At 37.5% G+C, this 18979-nt stretch overlaps 3 protein-coding genes across 3 annotated transcripts; 1 reads left to right on the top strand and 2 right to left on the bottom strand.

Annotated features, from left to right (window-relative positions):
• Positions 1–448: 448 nt before the first annotated feature.
• LOC122082194 (21 kDa protein-like) lies at positions 449–1141 on the top strand. Its single transcript, XM_042649671.1, has one exon. It carries the CDS (start codon positions 449–451, stop codon positions 1139–1141), a length of 693 nt encoding a protein of 230 aa, XP_042505605.1.
• A 4440-nt stretch (positions 1142–5581) lies between these two features.
• LOC122080965 (pectinesterase inhibitor 9-like) lies at positions 5582–6595 on the bottom strand. Its single transcript, XM_042647867.1, has one exon. It carries the CDS (start codon positions 6395–6397, stop codon positions 5798–5800), a length of 600 nt encoding a protein of 199 aa, XP_042503801.1. The 5' UTR covers positions 6398–6595; the 3' UTR covers positions 5582–5797.
• Positions 6596–10193: 3598 nt separating this feature from the next.
• Positions 10194–16898, bottom strand: LOC122082661 (protein GRAVITROPIC IN THE LIGHT 1-like). Its single transcript, XM_042650362.1, has 3 exons — positions 16667–16898; positions 15955–16004; positions 10194–11787 (listed from the first exon to the last, which is right to left on the bottom strand). The coding sequence occupies exon 3, from the start codon at positions 11720–11722 to the stop codon at positions 10457–10459; it is 1266 nt and encodes a 421-aa protein (XP_042506296.1). The 5' UTR covers positions 11723–11787; positions 15955–16004; positions 16667–16898; the 3' UTR covers positions 10194–10456.
• Between the last annotated feature and the right edge of the window lie 2081 nt (positions 16899–18979).

The following is an 18979-nucleotide window of genomic DNA, read 5'->3' on the forward strand; positions in this document are numbered from 1 at the left end:
CCCTTAAAATTAATCCAATAAGCACCACATGATCCGCCCCTCCATGGTGCCACAGATCACGCGGCGGAATAAATGTGGTGCAGAAGAGAACATGTAAAATCTTCACGGACACTCATCTCCATGCACATGGCCCAACCCGCACGCATCTACCGCTGCACCCCTCTTCTTAATCCTACGTCATTCTGTCACGTTGGATCCATGAACCAAATCCTAATTATGCTAATTTAATACTATATATAGTATTAATACTAGTCACAAAAGTAATCAAAATCATATCAAACCATCCAATCACATCCACCATATCATGCAGATCAAGAGGTGGTCCCACATAAACACACCTGATCAATCTCTAGTGATAGCTGACCGTCACCCTCCCCTATGTATAAAAAGAAGGGTATCACTTCCATCCCTTAGATCTTCTTGTGAATCTCTAACAAGAAAGAAAACCATGGAGATGAAGAAAGGCTTTACATCTCCACCTTATTCCTGCAATGCTTTAATGGCAGCCGCCATTATTGTTTCTCTTTTGGTCCTGATGAGCTCAAACATGAAGACCTGCTCAGCGGCGCCGGCTACCGCGACCACCACCAGCTCCATCAACACCGACTGTAACTGTAAGACCAACTTCATCCGGTCTGGCTGTGCATCCACTACGTACCCCAAACTATGTTATACTTCTCTCTCTCCCTACGCAAGCTACGTAGGAACAAACCGCACAAGACTGGCCATAGTTGCCCTGAAAGTAAGCTTGAGTGCTACTCGTAACTCATCGGCCTTGGTCAAAAAAGTGTCACGGAGACATGATTTGATGGCCAATGAGACGGCTGCCATTAAAGACTGTGTGGAGACCGTTGGAGATGCGAAGGATGAGTTGAAGCAGTCTCTGCAGGAGATGAACAATTTGAGTGGTAGTGATTTTGAATACACGATAAGTAGTATAGAGGCTTGGGTCAGTGCAGCACTGACGGATGATGCAACCTGCACGGATGGATTGAATGGGTTTAATGGGAAGGTGGAGAAGAGGATCTTGAAGAGTGTGACGCTTGCTGCGGAGTTGACTAGTAATGCTTTGGCAATCATTGAAAGCATCACATCGATCTACAGTTCCAATTCTAAAGGGACAGTAACCTCATCACCATAGCAGCTCCTTTTTAGTTACGTGAATACTTAGTTACTTTGTAGATCAGAATTTATTTATCATCGCTGTTCTTTCCTTATTTCAAGTGGGTGAAGAGAAAATTCTTTTTCATCGAAGAAGAAAAAGAAGAAAGAACTATATTATCAAGTGCCATGGATGACGTGGAAAATACATTGGAGAAATGTGTGTTATTTTTTATTTTGACCAATAGAAAGTGGAATATATATTACTCTTTGATTCTGGGTGTTTCTTTCATTACAGATAACAGAAACTTTTGTCTTTCGACTATGCATTACAATTAGATGCTATTAGAGGCTTTCTTGCACAGAGCAATCAATTTGATGAATAATTTTTGTTTGAAATCTTTATAACAACAACATTGAAAGCTAAACGCCTTCTCAGTTAGTTGGACTTGGCACAAATTTATTGAGACATGAGAGAGAAAGAGGAGGGGAAAGAGTTATGTCCCTAGTTTCTAATTAATTATAGATTATTTTCTACAAATACTAATGAAGGCTATGTTTTGGGCGTCAACTAAGAAAAACAAAGAATTTGAGGAGTTACAATGATTTTTGTCTTACTCTAAAATATTTTTTTAATGTGAGTTTACAAGTCAACCTCTTTAATTTTTCTCCACCAAACAAATCGGTATAAGGAAAATCTAGTACTACTTAGCATGTATTTTTGGACCAATTACTATCATTCCCCAAAACTCAACTTTTATTTATTAAAAGTTTCCTATCCTTTACTCTTTTTTTCTTAATACTTCCATACATTTAAACTTTTACATCTCTTGTTATCCTGCTATCTGTAAATGGTCAAATTACTTTTTCTTTACTTTTAAACTGTTTTGCAGTGCTAGGAGCCTCATAATAACCTGCCACATGCTCTATTGTTGGAGAGATAAGGATGGCCAATAGTATTTAGATATGCAAGAAAATTAAAACTTCAAAAAGTCCATACGAGGAGCCTTGTGCACATGGCAAATCCTTCTGGTTTTTTTTTTTTTTTTCTTGATTATTTAAAAGTGCATTGGCTCCATGGTTTGAGGAATCAATTAGGATTGGTTGGGATAAATTGGATCAGGTTGGTATTGGTTTTGACTAATCCCAATTCTTGGTCGATATCAATATCGATGAATGGAGGAAGGGTAAAACGGTTAAAAATGATTTTTAAATTGAAACTAGAGGTATTTCTATTTGATTCAAGCCAATCCAGATCGATATCAATCTTGATCGAGCCACTCTTAATACCGAGATCTCAAACCTTGGTTGGCTCCAAGGCTTCTAGGTAGGGGTGTCAACGGGTTGATCTGGCTTAGTTTCCATCTGGGTTGAGTTAGTTTTGATGTGAGAATGCTAAAATCGAAACCGAACGAATAAGGAAATCCCGGTTTCGTTTTGGTTTTGGTTTTGGTGCGGCTTGGTTTGGTTTCAGTTTGTCTTTGGTTTCTCAAATCGGTTTGTAATTGGGTTGGTTTCAGTTTTTTGTCCAATTTGGATTCGACTTTCCATACAAATATATATAAAACTATGCAAATTTTGGTTTTTTTAATGAATTTTGGACTGTTTTTGGTTTCTTACCGTTTTGTTTCGATTTTGGTTTGGGTTTTGAACTGGTTTCGGGTTCTTATGATTTCTGGCACGGTTTGGTTTGGTTTTAGGATTGCAATACTCCAAACTAAAACCGAACCAATAAGAATTTGATTCAATTTGATCCGAACTGTTATCGATTCAATCCGACCAATTTTACTAATTCGGTTTAGTGTTTGACACCCCTACTTATGGGTTCACCTTCCACTAGTTGACCTAAATCTTAAGACATTCCTAGAGTTAATGGGATTTGAGAGACAACCTATAGTAGTAGTAGTGTAGTACATTGTATTAGTAATAATATCTTTTCCCTACTACTACTACTAATAATAATAATAATAATAATAATAATAATAATAATAATAATAATAATAATAATGTAGAAGCATTCTTTCTTTAACACCATGGGTGTAGCTTATCTGTTGGTCTAAAGGCATTGTTTAATAAACATTTTCACCTTGATTCCGTATACCATGTGACTGTTATGTTACACAGATTAGGTGTGACTGTATATAATCAGGATTTATCGTTGAATCTAAACCGTAAAATCAAACAGGTTTAAGGGGTCCTCGTTAACAAAAATAAAAAATAAAAATGTAGAAGCTGAAGTAGGAGATTGTGGCCTGTGGGTGTCGGGGGGCCATATACTGGTGTGAATCCACCTTCCCAAGTTGCTGAAAAGCTAAAAGAGTCCACCGTGTCCATGTGATCTGCCGTGCGTGGTGGCCTAACCTCTCCCACTTTTTCCTTAATTTAATTTTATCGAAATTCTAATTAAATTGTAGAAGCAATACAAAAAGACATTTTAAAGCCTAAGGGTAAGGGGGTCATGGTGTCGTCTTCACAACAGCATAAAAGCACTGGTGGGTACTTACTTTCATTATTTTCTTTCCATTTCCATCTCCATTTCTGCCTTTCACACTCATATGCTGAGATGATTTTCCATATACAGATCACCCTGGGCCCGGGGTCTCTTGCTTGTGGCCTTCTCTAGTAGTTTGTTTAAGATTATTGCAGGGGGGGGGTTGTGACAACCATTGTTATGGTGTGAGTATAGGGGCGGAGGTTCAATGACAGGGATGAACAATAGAACCGGTTATTTCGAGGGTAGCTATCTCCTAAGAAGATGGGAACAGAGAAGATTATATTCATTTCATATCCCATACACCCTTCTTCCCCACCTTATATAGCCACTAACTAATTAATTATCAAAAAAAAGAGAACTCCCCTAACAGTATTCACAAACTTCAGTGGTATGGTTCCTACATAGATCATGCCAAATTGATGGACGTTTCTCAGCCTTGGGAGCATTGTGCTGATGCCGTTGGATGGGTCCCAGGAACCATGTCATCTGATGATGTGTCGTAGGCATCTTTATCACTTTGAATCGTATCAACCATCATGGGAACTCAGAGAAGAAAGAATGACAGAAGCCGGAAGGTTTGGTTATTGCCTGGTTGGTTGTAGTGTTAAATTCAGACCAGAGTAACAAGAACCCGTTGCTGCTGTTGTCAAAGCCGCAAATTGCGGTAGGATTTCCCTTACTCCTGGGTAGTGGGACAGAAGATGAGTAGATGACCAACTTGACTGTGACATCTATGCGACTATGAGCCTCCATGAGACCAGATCGAGACTTGATTATCCTTTGTGGTCCATTCCCCCAAGATCCTAGATCCATCATATATTTTTATTGGATCACTTATGGCGGTTTTTGCATTCAAATAGAACTAGATTTGGGTTTATAAGTTAAGGATCTGCAAAATCTTTAAATCTACACTATTTGTGGCAAACTTATCCTGGAGAAGTATAATACAGATTGAATGATCCACTTCATGTTTTTGAAAATCTGAACTAGAGTTAACTGATGAGGGGTTCATTTTATTGTTCCATCAGAACCCACTATATGTGTTATGTTTGTCTCAAATTCTTGATCCATTTTCATGTTAGAGACACTGATAAAATTTGATGGCAACTCCGATGAGATTTTTTATGAGGTCTATGATAATAGCATGTTATGTTTGTCTCGAATTCTTGACCCGTTTCAAAAGTCGACTCGCTCCGACATATTTTGGTGGCGTCTCGAAGGGTTTTTTTTTTTTTTTTTTTTTTTATATATATGTGATTATAGTAGAGGGGTTGGGCCGAAACGATCCGATGGATTGTCCCGATTTGGAGGAGTATATATATGCATTATTGTCTTGTTGAGCACAAATTGTGAGATTTGGGGGTTTTTCGTGTTAGGGTTTCTGAACTAGTTTTTTTGACACGATTTGGGTGTTCTTGAGAGAGATCTCCATTGTAACTTTTCTTCCAATATAATAAATCTTCTTCTTCTTTTCCCGAGGACGTAGTACATCACATCGTTAAATATCTGTATCACCTTGTGCAAAATATGTTTATTTCTTCGTTTTCTTTAGTGTTTTTTGTTTTAACAATATGTGCACCGAGGACCCTCAATGAACCCAACCTAATTAAACCAAAAACTAATGATTTTGATGCGATTCTTGTTATTGGTGAAGCTTGATCATCTCAATTTAATTCAAAAAGTACTGGTGATTTTTCCCCAATAATGATACTCCCACTACTATAGGGTTGATCTCGTCTAGAGATGCGAATGGTTGGGGTTTAGTAATTTCTGCATATAAATACTGGAAGCTCTAGTTATCACTTGGCCTTAGACATAGTCAATCTTGGGTGAACCATGTAAATCTATGTATTTTGTGCGTGTGTGATTCTGAACTCAAACCACTCTGAGATGTGTGATATTCAAGTACTTATATTCTAGTGTTCCAGTGTTTACTCCTCTGTTTTCCTCCACAAACAAGTCCCACCCAATTTTGTTTCAGGAAAGTGAAAATTGAAAATTTATAATAGAGAGCTTCAAATCCAAATTTCAAGTGAAAAAGGGGGTTACAGTACTATTTAACCCTTAAGCATATACACTTCTACAGATCACCTTTAAGAGATATCTCTTATCATTAATCCAAACCAAACATCAATGAATAAACCCCAAAAAATAAAACCAAAACCAAGATCAAGCTAATAAGGCTTCTTCTCAGTATCTATCTCAGTGACTGGAAGCATAACGATTAATCAAGGCCAAAGCATTGCTGGTGACTTGGGCAACAGTAGTGATTGTACCCTTAATAGCAGTCTTAACATTCCCATCCAAGGAATGCCCAGAGAACCCATCAACACAAGTGTTATCATCAGTGAGTGCAGCACTAACCCAAGTCTGAACATTGCTCATATGCCAAGAAAATTCACTCTGACCAGTTGATTTACTCGTCTGCCCCATCTCCTTAATAGACCCACTAAGCCGATCCACACTGTCCTTCATGTTGTCTACACAGTCCTTCAGGGCTTCATACTCTCTGGTCTTCAAAGTCTTCAATCGAGTCATCTTAGACACATATGCTGATGCTGATCGGGACTTGGAAAGGCTCACTGAGAGAGCTGCTTGTGCCAATTGCTGAGGGTTGTTTCGCTGGATTTTGTTGGCATAGGGAGAGAGGGTCTGCACACAAAGGGTTGGGTAGCGTGTGATGCTACATGAGCTCTTTATGTATTGGATTGAACTGGAACGGTTGGCAGCGGCAGACTCTGCCATGCCGGCAGCTATGGAAAGGATGGAGAGGAGTAGAAAGGAAAGGGTAGGTTGAGACATTTTGGAGAAGGGGAATGGATTGGACGAGAGCCCGAGATAGTGTTGGATGAGAATGGGTTTATTTTTATAATATATATATAGGGGGAAAGGAAGACAGGTCTCCACTCGCCGAGTTTGGTGTCACATGCCCATGACAGTTTGATTTAGAGAAGATCTGAGAGGAAGGTTGGATCGGCAAAATTCTTAATTTTTTGTTGACATAAATTTTGATTTGGGTGGAATTACAAGAGCCATAATATCAATATTTAAACCGCGGCTAGTGGCTAGTGTTCTATGACATTTCAATCATCTAAATGACAAGTCATATGACAAATTTGCACGTAGAAAGAGCGTTTCCGATATCCGCATTTTGATGTGTACATTGCTATTTTCTAATTTTACTAGTTTCTTATTTTACATGAGTAACAATATCAATTTGATCCACTTTTAAATATGTTTTTTTGAATTCAATAAAGATATCTTGAAATTTATAAAAAGAACACCGATTGCTCTTCTTCCTCGTTGGAATAGAAGTGTTTTTTATTTATTTTTCTTAAGAGTTGAGAGTTTGTTAGCACTAGAATAATATCTAAATTCCATACTTTTCGACTGCATCATGGTTCTAAGTTTAAACAACTGGACCAACTTGACAATTGGTTTGACTATCTGGTTAGATTTTTAACTAATTCAATTAAGTATTAATAACCCATCTAATCCAATTGTTCATATTCTTCTTTCCATTATGGGTTTTGACTTTTGAGCTATGTGGAAGGTTAAAATGGGAGGATTGCAATGGATTAGTCAAATAAATTGTCACTCAAAGCTGATAAGAATGATGACAACCCTTCAAAAATGGCCGAAATTTAAGAAGAATATTCAATGGTGATCCCATCTATCTTAGGCTTAAAAGCACCAATTGATGTGTACCACATGGAAGAATTTCTGAAACTTTAAAATTGACCCCAGTTTTAGACTTTCTGCAATTTGAGCCATAATGGATTTCTATTTAAAATTTGGAAACCCTACTCCACTTGGAATGGACTCTTATTTTCTCCTTCAAGACAAAATTATTCCAGATTTTTCATAGACCAAGGGAAAGAGAAGAACACCAAGAAGAATAACAGAATGGGAAAGAGAGGATTCCGGTAGTTGAAAATGTGGGCTTTTCTTGATGGACTCACACCTTACAATCAGAAAAATGGATTAGTGATGAAACACCTAACCTAGGTGTTTAAATTCCATTTAATAACTTACCAAAAGAAATCCATTTAATACAAGAACAAAAGGTTTGAAATTTAATAAGAGGGTCCATCTCACATGGTGGAGTGGTTACTGGGACCAGTTATGAGGTGCCAATACTGGTCCAGCAAGGAAGTTCCTCTGTAAGGGTTTGGTCCAGTTTCGGCGACCAGAATCGATTCCAATCCATTGCTATGCCAAATCTGAAACCTTGGTTTGGGTCTCAATCTGGTTTATTTATTTATTTTATCGATTTGTAATTGGGTTACTATTAAGTTTGATCCAACCCAATTTCAATTTTGCATGTACACACGAGGAAATCAATCAGAAACCTGGTTTCTTTGGGTTACTATCACTCCGGTCTCAGTTTTTTTAATAAGTTTAGTCTGCTTTTCGGGGTTCGATCAATCCAATTTGGTTTCGGTTTCTATAGTTTTCATACTATTCCAGTCTGAAATCAAACAGATAAGAGTTTGGTATAATCCAGACTGGACCAATCGATTCAACCAATTAGGGTCGAACTTTGAGACTCCTAGTGCTATTGCTATGAGTAACGGCCACATTTGCATTTAAAAGGCTTTAAATTCAATAATTTGCACTAAAGTCTAGAACTACCTGGCACAGGCTTTTTAGGTTCATGTGACATCGTTTCCTCGCCGTAGTGAGAGGGCCGGCAACCAGCCATGCTCTGTGGGCCCTTGTTGCCTTCATATATGAATAACCTTGGTCGATGCACCAAAAGGGTCTTCTTTCTTTGTCTCCTCGCTAATAGAATATCATCAATCAGCGAGTGGCAAAAGATAAAATTTTACTCCTTAAGTCCTAGTGGGAATTCCTTTGCCTTCATTTGGTTGAGAGGGAACTTTAAAAGGAAATTTTTAATATCATTAGCTAATATGATTGTATTTAATAGTGATACTATATTATTGTAGGGTAATGATTACTAAAGAAAAAGTTTCTTTATTAGATTTGAAATTTTCACTTCTCCTCTTCAATTATCCTTGCAACTAAGCAGAACCTTTAGGAAGTAGGATCGGTCTGATTGCATGTAAAATAAAAGAAAATTTGAAAGTGAAATTAGTCTTAAAAAGAAAAAGGAAATTTTTCACAATCAATACCTAACATGATTGTATAATTTACTTAAGGGGAAGGGATTTATGAACGGGAGATTCCTCCCATTGACGATTTGTCATATGGGGGTGGTTTTCGGTGTTTTGATGGGCGCTTTTGTCCTCATCCAATGGTTTTGTGCACGATTGTGCAACATGCATGCCATGCAACAAACCTTTTGTCCTTATGTTAACTAAGGTGTGTTTGTAAGTACTCTATTGTGGGCTGGACCTGAAAGCCGTTTAGATTTAAACCCATGAGTGAGTCCACCCCCACTTGATATTCGGCCATTGGGCAAACCCCGATAATAAACCATTTGTTTTGGATCAAACAAAGGGTGGGTTTGGTAAATATTCTTAGGCTAAATTCTAAGTCAATAATGCATTCCAAAGAATATATCAAACACAACACTAATTTCAAAAAGTCTATAATATGACTCCAAACACTTTCAAACTATAGTTTTGTAATTCGTTCTCTTCTCTTCGACAACAATTTTAGTGTTGAGATCTTTAAGGGATCGGATCCTTGGGATCCACAAACGTATGCAATGTTAATTTCAAAAAGTATAGTGGTATAATTCATTCTCTTTAACTACAATTCAGAGTTGAAATCTTAAGGATGAGGTGCTAAGGACCCACAAGATGTTAAGGTTGAAAAGATGACTGGAAAAATATATGTTAAATAAATAATGACTGCAAATGTTTAAGATCATAGGTGGAAGACTATGGCTCCATTTAATATATTTTTTTAAAATGCATTATCTATGTAGAAGGCATAACCTAAAATTTAATAACCAAATTAGGAATGAGTTGGAATTTGTGACACCCGGAGCAAGTGATGTTCGTGATAACACAGTTTAAAATTTAGTATGAACCTCGTAATAAGTAATTTACATTGTTGTATAAATTAAGAGCAAGCATGCATTGCAATGAGCCCCACAATAATAATTAAGGGAATCTGCATTAACTTCTAAAGCTAGTCCATGTGAAACTACTGTCATCCAAGTGAGATTCGTTCCTGTGGATGTGTCAAATTATTATTATTATTTTTTTTTTTTGGTAGAAGATGTATCAAATTATTTGAGAGCAGTGTTCTAAAATCAGCCTTGAATATAACCTAGATGACTGGATCCCTGTGCTATGGCAGTTTAATAACTTTAGGTCAAAGGCTCTAATGCTCTATAAGCTTTGAAGCTGACCTTCCAGTTCAATATTGGGGAGAGTTCCCTCACTGAAATAAAGGGTATAGAATCTATTTTATAGGGGAGGGGGTAGTTGACAAAATTTAACTGCTTTCAGGGTTGTAACCAAAGAAATAAAATCTAAAAGGCCATTTTGAAAAATACTATAACCTAAGAGTATATTTGTGAACCCTAAAGGAAAGTAAATTATTCCATTTCTTAGGTTTGACTGTTGCAACAGATAGCAACCAAATTTTTTCCAAAGTTGTAAAGAGTTACTACAAAATATGGGTCTTAAAAGGGGTGCCAAATGCATTTCAAATTTCAGCTGGCGGTGTACAAATCTTTTACCTTTCAATATTTATACTTTTAACATTTACAGCTGAAAAGCATATTTTTCAAGGACAAAGCAACTTACAGTCTCTTGAAAGAAGCTGGTTAAACATTCCAATACTAATACCACCTGCGAAAATATATTACAAAGTAAAAGCTGCAAATAAGCACACAAATAAACATTTGTTATGGAGATTTCCACTTCAGAGACAGGTCAGTCATTCAGCACACTTCATGCCTGAGATGTAAACCTTGGCCTGAATAACACTCCCCCCAATCCAAAAACCTGGCATAACCATCAGACCAACCTTAGGGGACTGATTGTTATCATCAAGCACCACATTTTTCACCACACTTTCCATGTAAACGTCTGAGAACTCACTCCCACACTTGACCTGAAAGACCTTAGCCTTGGGATCAAAAGCATTTGCTAGCCTATGCAAAAGCCATATAGACTTGGCCAGTTTCAGAAAAGCCTGATAAAAGGGTGTCCTTGGATGGCCACCGCCCATCACGTAGTTCCTCTGATCCAAATTCCCAAAAAAGGAAGCCTCCATCTTTGGATGAACCACCACGAGGTACTTGCTGCAGCAGAATTTCCCAAAAATAGAATCTGGGTTTTGGCTCAGAATGTCCAAGGGATCCATTGCTCTCAAGGCTAGAAACTGGTGGAAGAAACCCTCTTTGGTGATTGTAATATTACCTGATTTGACCAAGAAACTCTCTTCCTGAAACCCACTGAACATTCTTTGGCATATATGGGACTCAAACGCATACTTCTTGTGAACCCTTTTAGCATAAACAACCGTGGGTTCAATGGAGTTGGCTGCTGCATCGAGATCCCATCCTGCAGCTTTCATCATGTTGATCAATGGTTTTGAGAAATCATGAATGTCTCTGTAAGCAGCCTCCACAGTCGAGGAGAAGAGATCTGGAGTTAAGTCCATGGAGAAGAACCCATTGACATCCCCTGAATCTTGAGATTCTTCAGCAGGCAAGCCCCTTAACTTGAGCTTCTTCTCTAGTCTCGCCCATTTCTGGTTTGATTCTTCAATCTGCTGTTGCAATTGAAGAATCTCAGAATCTTTAGTTTGAAGCTGCGACTGGAATTTCTTCACCATTACCTCATAGGTCTTCAACAGATTCTGTTGTTCTCGGATTTCAGCAGCTAAATGGGAGTCCTGAGGAGAAAGAGAAACAGGTTTTGGATTGTTCTCCCTGTATGAGTGCTTGAGTTCAGAGAGGTTCTTGAGTTCTGCAATCACGAGTTTGTCAGCAGCTTGGATCTTGTTCGGGTCATAAGGAGTATGGGCTGCTTGGAGCCGGATGTATGCTGATTTTAGAGAGGAAATGTTCGCAAAAATTTTGGAAATGAGGGCATCCACAGGTTCCTGATACTGATTCATGGTTTCTTCAAGGGGTTGAGGGTGGACCTTCAGGTAGCTCTCACGGTTTTGGATTTCTTTTGATCCCGTAGGTAGCATAGCTGCTTCCTCCAAAGGCAAAGTTGCTTGGGTTTTCTTGACCGAAAACACCAATAGAAATTAACCTGAAAAACCCCACAAAATTGTGAATGCATCTGTCAGACTGGAAAGAGTTTTAAATAAGCAATAAAAAGAAGGATTGTAAAACTCTTTTCAATTTTCTTAGCAAACAGATGGAGCAATTCATTGAGTTATGTTTGACAAAGTAGAGACATTAGACTATTTTGTTTCCCAACTGATGTCATAATCAACCTCACAACCCTCAAATTGTGAGGTTCCTTGTCAGAAAGCAAGAAGAATGCTTCCGAAACAAAACAGATGGAGCATTTTGTTTCTCCGAAAGGCTTTACCATGGTCATGAATGCAAATTTGCAATGTTTTTTTGGGGGTGCTAGCGGTTATACACTCTTAAGTTGACAATAAATCCTCATAGTGAAGTGAGAGCTGTTCCAAGCTAGTGGCTGCAAAAAGTCAGTCAAAAGTATATTCTGGGAAATACCCAAACAAAATGGTATGGAGCCCTAAGTCATCATATGTATGAAAGTAGAAACAAAAAAATAGGAAGCTAGAGAGAACTAAAATAAAATTATTAAATTCAATTCATGGATACAAGCCCAAGCACCAATAATACTTATTTCTCATTAGATCCATAGATTAGGTGATAATAAGCATGGTTGCATGGCTTCTTGCAAGTCATGCGGTGAAAAATGTCACTTACAGGGAATGAGGTGCACAGTTTTCTCGATCTTGAAAAGATACCAGAAAGGTTCATGAACACATTCTCCCAACCCCCTCCTTTTATCTATTTCCCTAAGAATGTCAGAGCCATTTTATGTCAAGAGAGAATTGTCTTGAGGGTCCACCATGTTGTGCCACATAGCAGGATGATGTAGTAATTCTGACAAAATTAGGGCATGGTCTGGATTAGCCACATTTCCAATTTCAGAACCAAATTCAATCACATTGGCATGCACCCTCTCCATAGTCCATGTCTTGCTGTGCAACCTTTCAGTAATCCAGGATATGCCAACCGATTCCAGTCTGGCTAAAACTTGACATATGAGCAGGGGATCTCTAGGTCTACCTCTCCACAATTTTGGTGTCACCCAGATTCCAGCCCATGTGGCAAATATTTAGGGCCTACCACATAGGGCTCCTCTCGATGGGCATACCAGACAAGTTTTGCCCTAAATTAATATAGAGTAGGGAAAAAAATTCTTAATCCATAATAATGGATTGAAGCCGGGGGAAAAGGAACTGAAATAAATATATATCTTTCAAGTTCATTTTTCTCCTTAAATCCATAGATTAGGCAACAAGACACAAGTTATCTTGAATTGTGGTAAGCCCCGTTGTGGTACATTTTCCCAGTTCATGACAAAAAGAAGTATAGTTTTCTGAAGCTCAATATGGAATCCTAACACTATTACTCTTGAACACCCCCCCCCCAAAAAAAGAGAAGAGAGAGAGTAAAGCATGTCAAAGAGGCATCCTCAATTCAACTAAACCTCATTCGAACAACTATGGTTAATGAAACAAATTATGCACTACCATTCCACTCTATTTAGGGCCATATCATATGTTTAACTCATGACAAATCATGTCTTTTTCTCCCCACTTCAACCCAGGTTTTGGCCTTCCCCTTGTCCTTCTATACAATACAATTTGTATATAACTACTCAGCACTCGTTGGTGCATCCGTTTGTTACAGTGGCACATAACCTAAGCATCTTGCTTCAAAAGTGTTATATTGTCACCATTGATGCTACTCCTAATTTTTTTTACTGAACTCACTTTTCAATCCTTCCTGGTCCTGCCACTAATTCATCTCAACATTTCACATTAGTTACACTAATCGTATCTATATCTAGTCTGTAGCGCCTAATGTTCAGGTACATAAAGAATTGGTAGTCTTACATGGCCATCTTAGAAATTTTTGAATTCCCAAACTCCAAATGGTATAAGGAACATGTAGGAGAACAGTACTTGTATAGTTGTATCCGAGAAAGATCTTCCAGTTTATGAGCTGGAAGTCAAAGAATGGGATAAATGCATATTTCTTTATTCACTCCCCCACACCCCCCTTTTTTTTCGCCTTTTGCCTCAAATAAAGGAAAGAGATACACCACCAGCCTAATATTTTGGTTATATGGACAAATGTAGGACTTCATTTGTAGTTGGCATACTTAATCCATAGGGATAGGTAACCCCAAAAATGCCGTAAGAATTCAGGTTGTTGTGCATTAGAACTGCTACTCCAATACATAAAAGCATAAACATGTGAGAAATTATCAAGCCTGTGACAAAGAACCAGCACAGAAAGTAGAGTTGAAAAGCGGTAAGAACATAGTGTAAGAAGTTAACGGTATGAAAGATTAAGATCAAGCAGAGTTGAAATATAGGCCCTACATGGTAGCCTGATAGATATAGAAGGTCTTTTAATCCCTTAAAGAATTTCTTATTTATCAAAAGGGAAACAAGGACAAGATAAAACAGCTCTAGAGAATCCTCATGCTCCCAAGCTCCAATTTAGATTCAAGGAGGAAATAAGCCCAAGGATCCACATGGTACAAATCTCCAACTTGAATTCAAGTTCAATGAAAATGTGTCAGTTCCTGGTTATCGTTCCATAGGCTTCTTCTTTAACTTTCAATGAATAACAGTAGTCACTTAATGGGAAAGAAACCCAAAAACCAGGCCATTAAACATACAACAGCAATGCAAATCAGAGAAAAGAAGAAAAGTACATAAAATTAAAATCAGCAAGTAGTCCCAAGGAAATTCCCAATATGTTTCAAGCCTTTAAAGCCACCATTGAACCCTATCAACACGGATTCTTAAGATACCAGCACAGCATCTTCCTTTACACTCCAATTTCAAATTCATTGGATAGTTGATAACTCCTCTTACACTCACTTGATCTTCCGAAGCGATTTGCCTAATACTACTCAACCTTTTTCACAATGAAATCCTAAATTGATAATTCATCCACCACCCCCCCCCCCAAAAAAAAAAATGTTCTTCTTCAACCACAATCTCAATCTAGTAATATAAATCTTATTCTTTCTCACTATATTGTCTTGTATCATGTTCTACCAAATTTCAAATTCACTAAAAACTATCTCCAAGAAGAGCATCTAAATATAAAAAATAAGAACATGCTATTTTAACTGGAATACATGAATCAGGTGTCATAATCGCTAGGAGAAGCTCAAAGTTGGCTTCTTAGAAACACTTGACAGTGGCTAAGGGTTGTTTTAGCTTAAAAGAAAAGATGGCAAGGCTACCCCCAGATAGGAAGAAAAAAAATCATCAAAAGTACAAATCTTTGAGGGAAAAAAGGGTCAGAAAGAGCATCAAAATCTGTGAAGCCAAACCCACCCACCCCAAAAAAAAAAGTGACAGAAAAGAGTGAATTTGTTGAAAGATGGTCACTTTTTGCAATGTGTCAACTTGTCTATAAGGAGTTACATCTTGAGGCAGTTGAAAAAAAAAAAAACTATGGGAGCCTATACTATTACAGAAGAGATGTTCAGTACGGATTCTTAAAGTACTGCTCAAGGAGTCAATAAGCTAATTCCTGTGGATGTCTATTTTCCAGGCTGCCATTCAAGACAGATTGATTATCAATAGAGAAATGAAGTAGCTGGTCCTTTGGTCCTCCATTCAGAAAGTATTTGGTTCTTTCTACCTCATTGAACTTCACCTAAAGTTCATCCATGGCCCGTAACACGAGATGTTGCAGTAAATCTCTGAGAATTGAAGAAAGTATCGTATTTGCAGCAGAATGCAATAAAATGAACCGCATGAAGAGAGACTGAAGCCAAAGTGGCAATGGAAGAAACATGTAAGGAAATGACTGAGTGCAAAACGAAAATTTACTGGTTCTAACATGGATAAGATGTATTGAGATGAAACCTGGAAAAAGTAGCCAACGGCCACACAAACATGCAAAGGAAAGAATTGTTACTAGGGGCATGAATAGAAAATGTAACATAACTGATAAAATCATCAATATTTTGCTAATATTAGTGAACCATATCAGCAATCAGGAGAGTAAATCAAAATAATAGTGTGCATGGAAAATTTTAATGCAAAAATAAGTAACGTGAAATAAAGGATCGTTTATCGATCTAAAAACAACACCATTTCTACTAAATAGGAGTATTCAAATCCATGGAACTCCCCGCAAACAAACGTCAAAATACTGATATTGAAAAAGAATCACTTACCTATATTGCTCGCATGCCAGCAAAAATAAATGTCCAGCAAACATAATACCCTAGAATTCCAAAGAAGAAAAAAAAAAATAAATAAATTAAGACTTCAGTTGCTACAAACCATATCTTGGATGTCATAAATAACAAAATAAAAGAAATAACATAAAACAAGTGCATGACAAAGTGCCCATTACATATCCCAAAGACAAGAGTAAACTTAACTGAAACTCTTCCCAACTTTACAACTCATAAAGCAAGTCCACTAGTAAGAAATTATCCTTACAGGAGGAACACAATATTCTCATAGTCTAACTGGGTGAAAATCCAATCTTTGAATCAGCAATAAAATCTACTCTTCCAATTGCTACTGTCTCCTCTGGAGACATTCATCAACGAGATGGACAGAAAGCAACTTTTCGAGGCTCTGCCTCATTAAATACAGTGAATCATATCCCATATAGACAATGTTCGAGACCAAGTTTTCTGCTGGATTTATGACTACCAAACAATTGTTCCCTAAAATGATTTTTTCTTTGAAGATCATTACAGTTAATGACTTCAGGAAAAAGGTTAAGCAGAAATCATCAGCTTTCCCTTCTGCTTCCATACGAATAAATTCGAAACCAGAGCAAAATCCAGACTGAATGCTTAATATCCTAACCAGATGTGGAGCTCGATACCCCAAATTATTATAAACTATAAAACATAAGAGAAATTTGCTTACCGAAAAACTAGGGTTTCGCTTCGTAGAGTCTGAAATGTTTCTGCTTCTAATCCCTCATTTATGTATTACAATCTTTGAATATCCCGCTGTATTTATATGCTCTGCTCATCATTTCAGAGGCGAGAGACTTGAGAAGACCGATTCTAATCTAGGAAACTATGAGGGGTCCCGAAACTTCCAGTCTCCCAAATAAAGTGGGGACTACGGGTTTGGGTTTCTTCTGAGTTCTGACTTCTGAGTAGCTACAATGTCTAGAAGGATAGTTAAGTTACTTTATTAGCTTAATAATGGGATTTAATTAGCCATTTAGGTCATGCTTAGTTTCTCTAGGTCTATGGTATTCTAGGTGTAGTCTACGACACTGATTGACAGATACCGCCACTGGAGGGCACCAAGTGGAATATTCTAGTCAAAGGGTAGACACAATTGGTAGGTTGGATATGCCAAAAGCAAGATTTGTGTGTGACTCGTGTTCCATACGTATATTTCGTGGGACCCATCATTTTCTTTGGGGAAATGGTCCTACTGATCATGTGAGATCTCAGCCGTATGATATTAGCTCGTGCTGCTAAGATTTCACGCTCTCTTCCAGGGAACAAGGGAAGAAAAGAAAAGGGAAAAAAAAAGAGAATTAAAGGGGTTCAAATCCTCTTTAGTGAGTGGCAGCGAGGATCTAATGGTTGGAAGGGTCTAGTATACACTGTAGTTGTTGAATTCTTACTATCACCTGTTGCCTCATGGCAGAGGAATTTTATGTGAATTAGAGTGGAAAGGTTTTTTTCCTTTAAACTCAAGATTCCTACTAATCTAATTAACGAATAGTTCTACCAAAATGAAAAATTCAACAACAAAAAAGTATTTGGGAATCGAATGGATGAAGAGAAATTTGGTTCCATCTAAAATGTTAATCAAATTATACCCTACAAGATGTTTGAATTGATTATTTTTCGAAAGAATCTCTTTAACCATCATTTATCGCAATTGGATGGAAGAGGGGATGGAGAAATAAATTAGGGTGGAAAACAAGTGTGAAAGGGAAAAGAAAAATACATAAGGTTTCTAGGAATCCAATCCAAGAAAGTATTTAGGAATCCCTTCACTATAGGTGAAGAGAAATTCAATCCCATCTATAATGTCAAGTTAACCAAATTATACCTTACATAATGTTATGGATTGATATTTTTGAAAGAATATTTTTGTCCATCAATTTTCGTGGGGAATTTGGTCCAATTGATTAGGTGAGACCTCAGCTGTATGCCATTGGCTTGTGCTACTTGGATTTCACAGCCTCTCTCAGTGAATAACAGGAAAAAATGGGAATTAGGGTGGAAAAGCAAAGTGCCCTTAAGAAAGAAACAAAAAAAAAACCTAGGGTTTCAAGGAATCCAATTTAATGGCAAGAAAGTCTAGATTCGGGGATCCCCTCAACAAGGAGGAATTCCATCTAAAATATCAAGTTAACAAAATCAAACCCTAAATGATGTTTTGGATCGAGTCTTTGAAAGAATCTCTTTATCTATCATTTTTCGTGTTTGAATGGAACTCTTGGAATAATTAAAAAGAAAGAAAAAAATCAAGTTTCCCTAAGGCCATGCTGAACAAAAATCCATTTACAGTGAACCATATAGGCCAATCAAAGGTGTGGCAGGGAAGGGGAAGTGTGTTCATTATGCTCCAAGGAAAAATTCTCCCTTAAAAAAAAATATTTCAGATATTCCACTTTCACCTAATAATCCTGTTTTCCCCTCTCCTTTTGCATGTAGCAATGATACGTAGGATCCTATTCAACATGATTCAAATGGATCCTAATATCCCCACGAACATTATTTTAATAATTAATATTGTTTTTTGATAAAAGAAGATTTGAATTCACCTTAAAGGTAAAGGTTTTGGGTTGTCCCAATTATTGTTTGGCTCTTTTGGTATGGGAACTTTTTTGTTGGTAAAGGGTAGGTGAATGAAGTTTCTCACATCTAAATCATATGGAGAGAACACATAGTGAGCCTCAGACCTAATAACCTCATCTACTATCTGAATTCCAGCTCTTCAAACCCTGCGGTGCATGGTTTCAAGTATCGATATGGGATTGGTTGTATCGAATTGGTATCGGTTGAGACCGATCCCCTATCAGATACTGATTCAGATCGGTTATCTGGATCGTTTCAGGGGTAAAATTGAAAAAAAAAATAGTATTTTTTTTTATAAAAATAGGTGTAAAATAGATCGATACCCACCGATCCGGATCGATATCAGATCGGTATACCGATACCATCCCCTAAATCTTGGCTCCGGTCTCTATTATGGGCTTTGTAT

Source organism: Macadamia integrifolia, chromosome 6 (genome assembly GCF_013358625.1).
Source record: "Macadamia integrifolia cultivar HAES 741 chromosome 6, SCU_Mint_v3, whole genome shotgun sequence".
In the NCBI taxonomy this organism is placed as follows: Eukaryota; Viridiplantae; Streptophyta; class Magnoliopsida; order Proteales; family Proteaceae; genus Macadamia; species Macadamia integrifolia.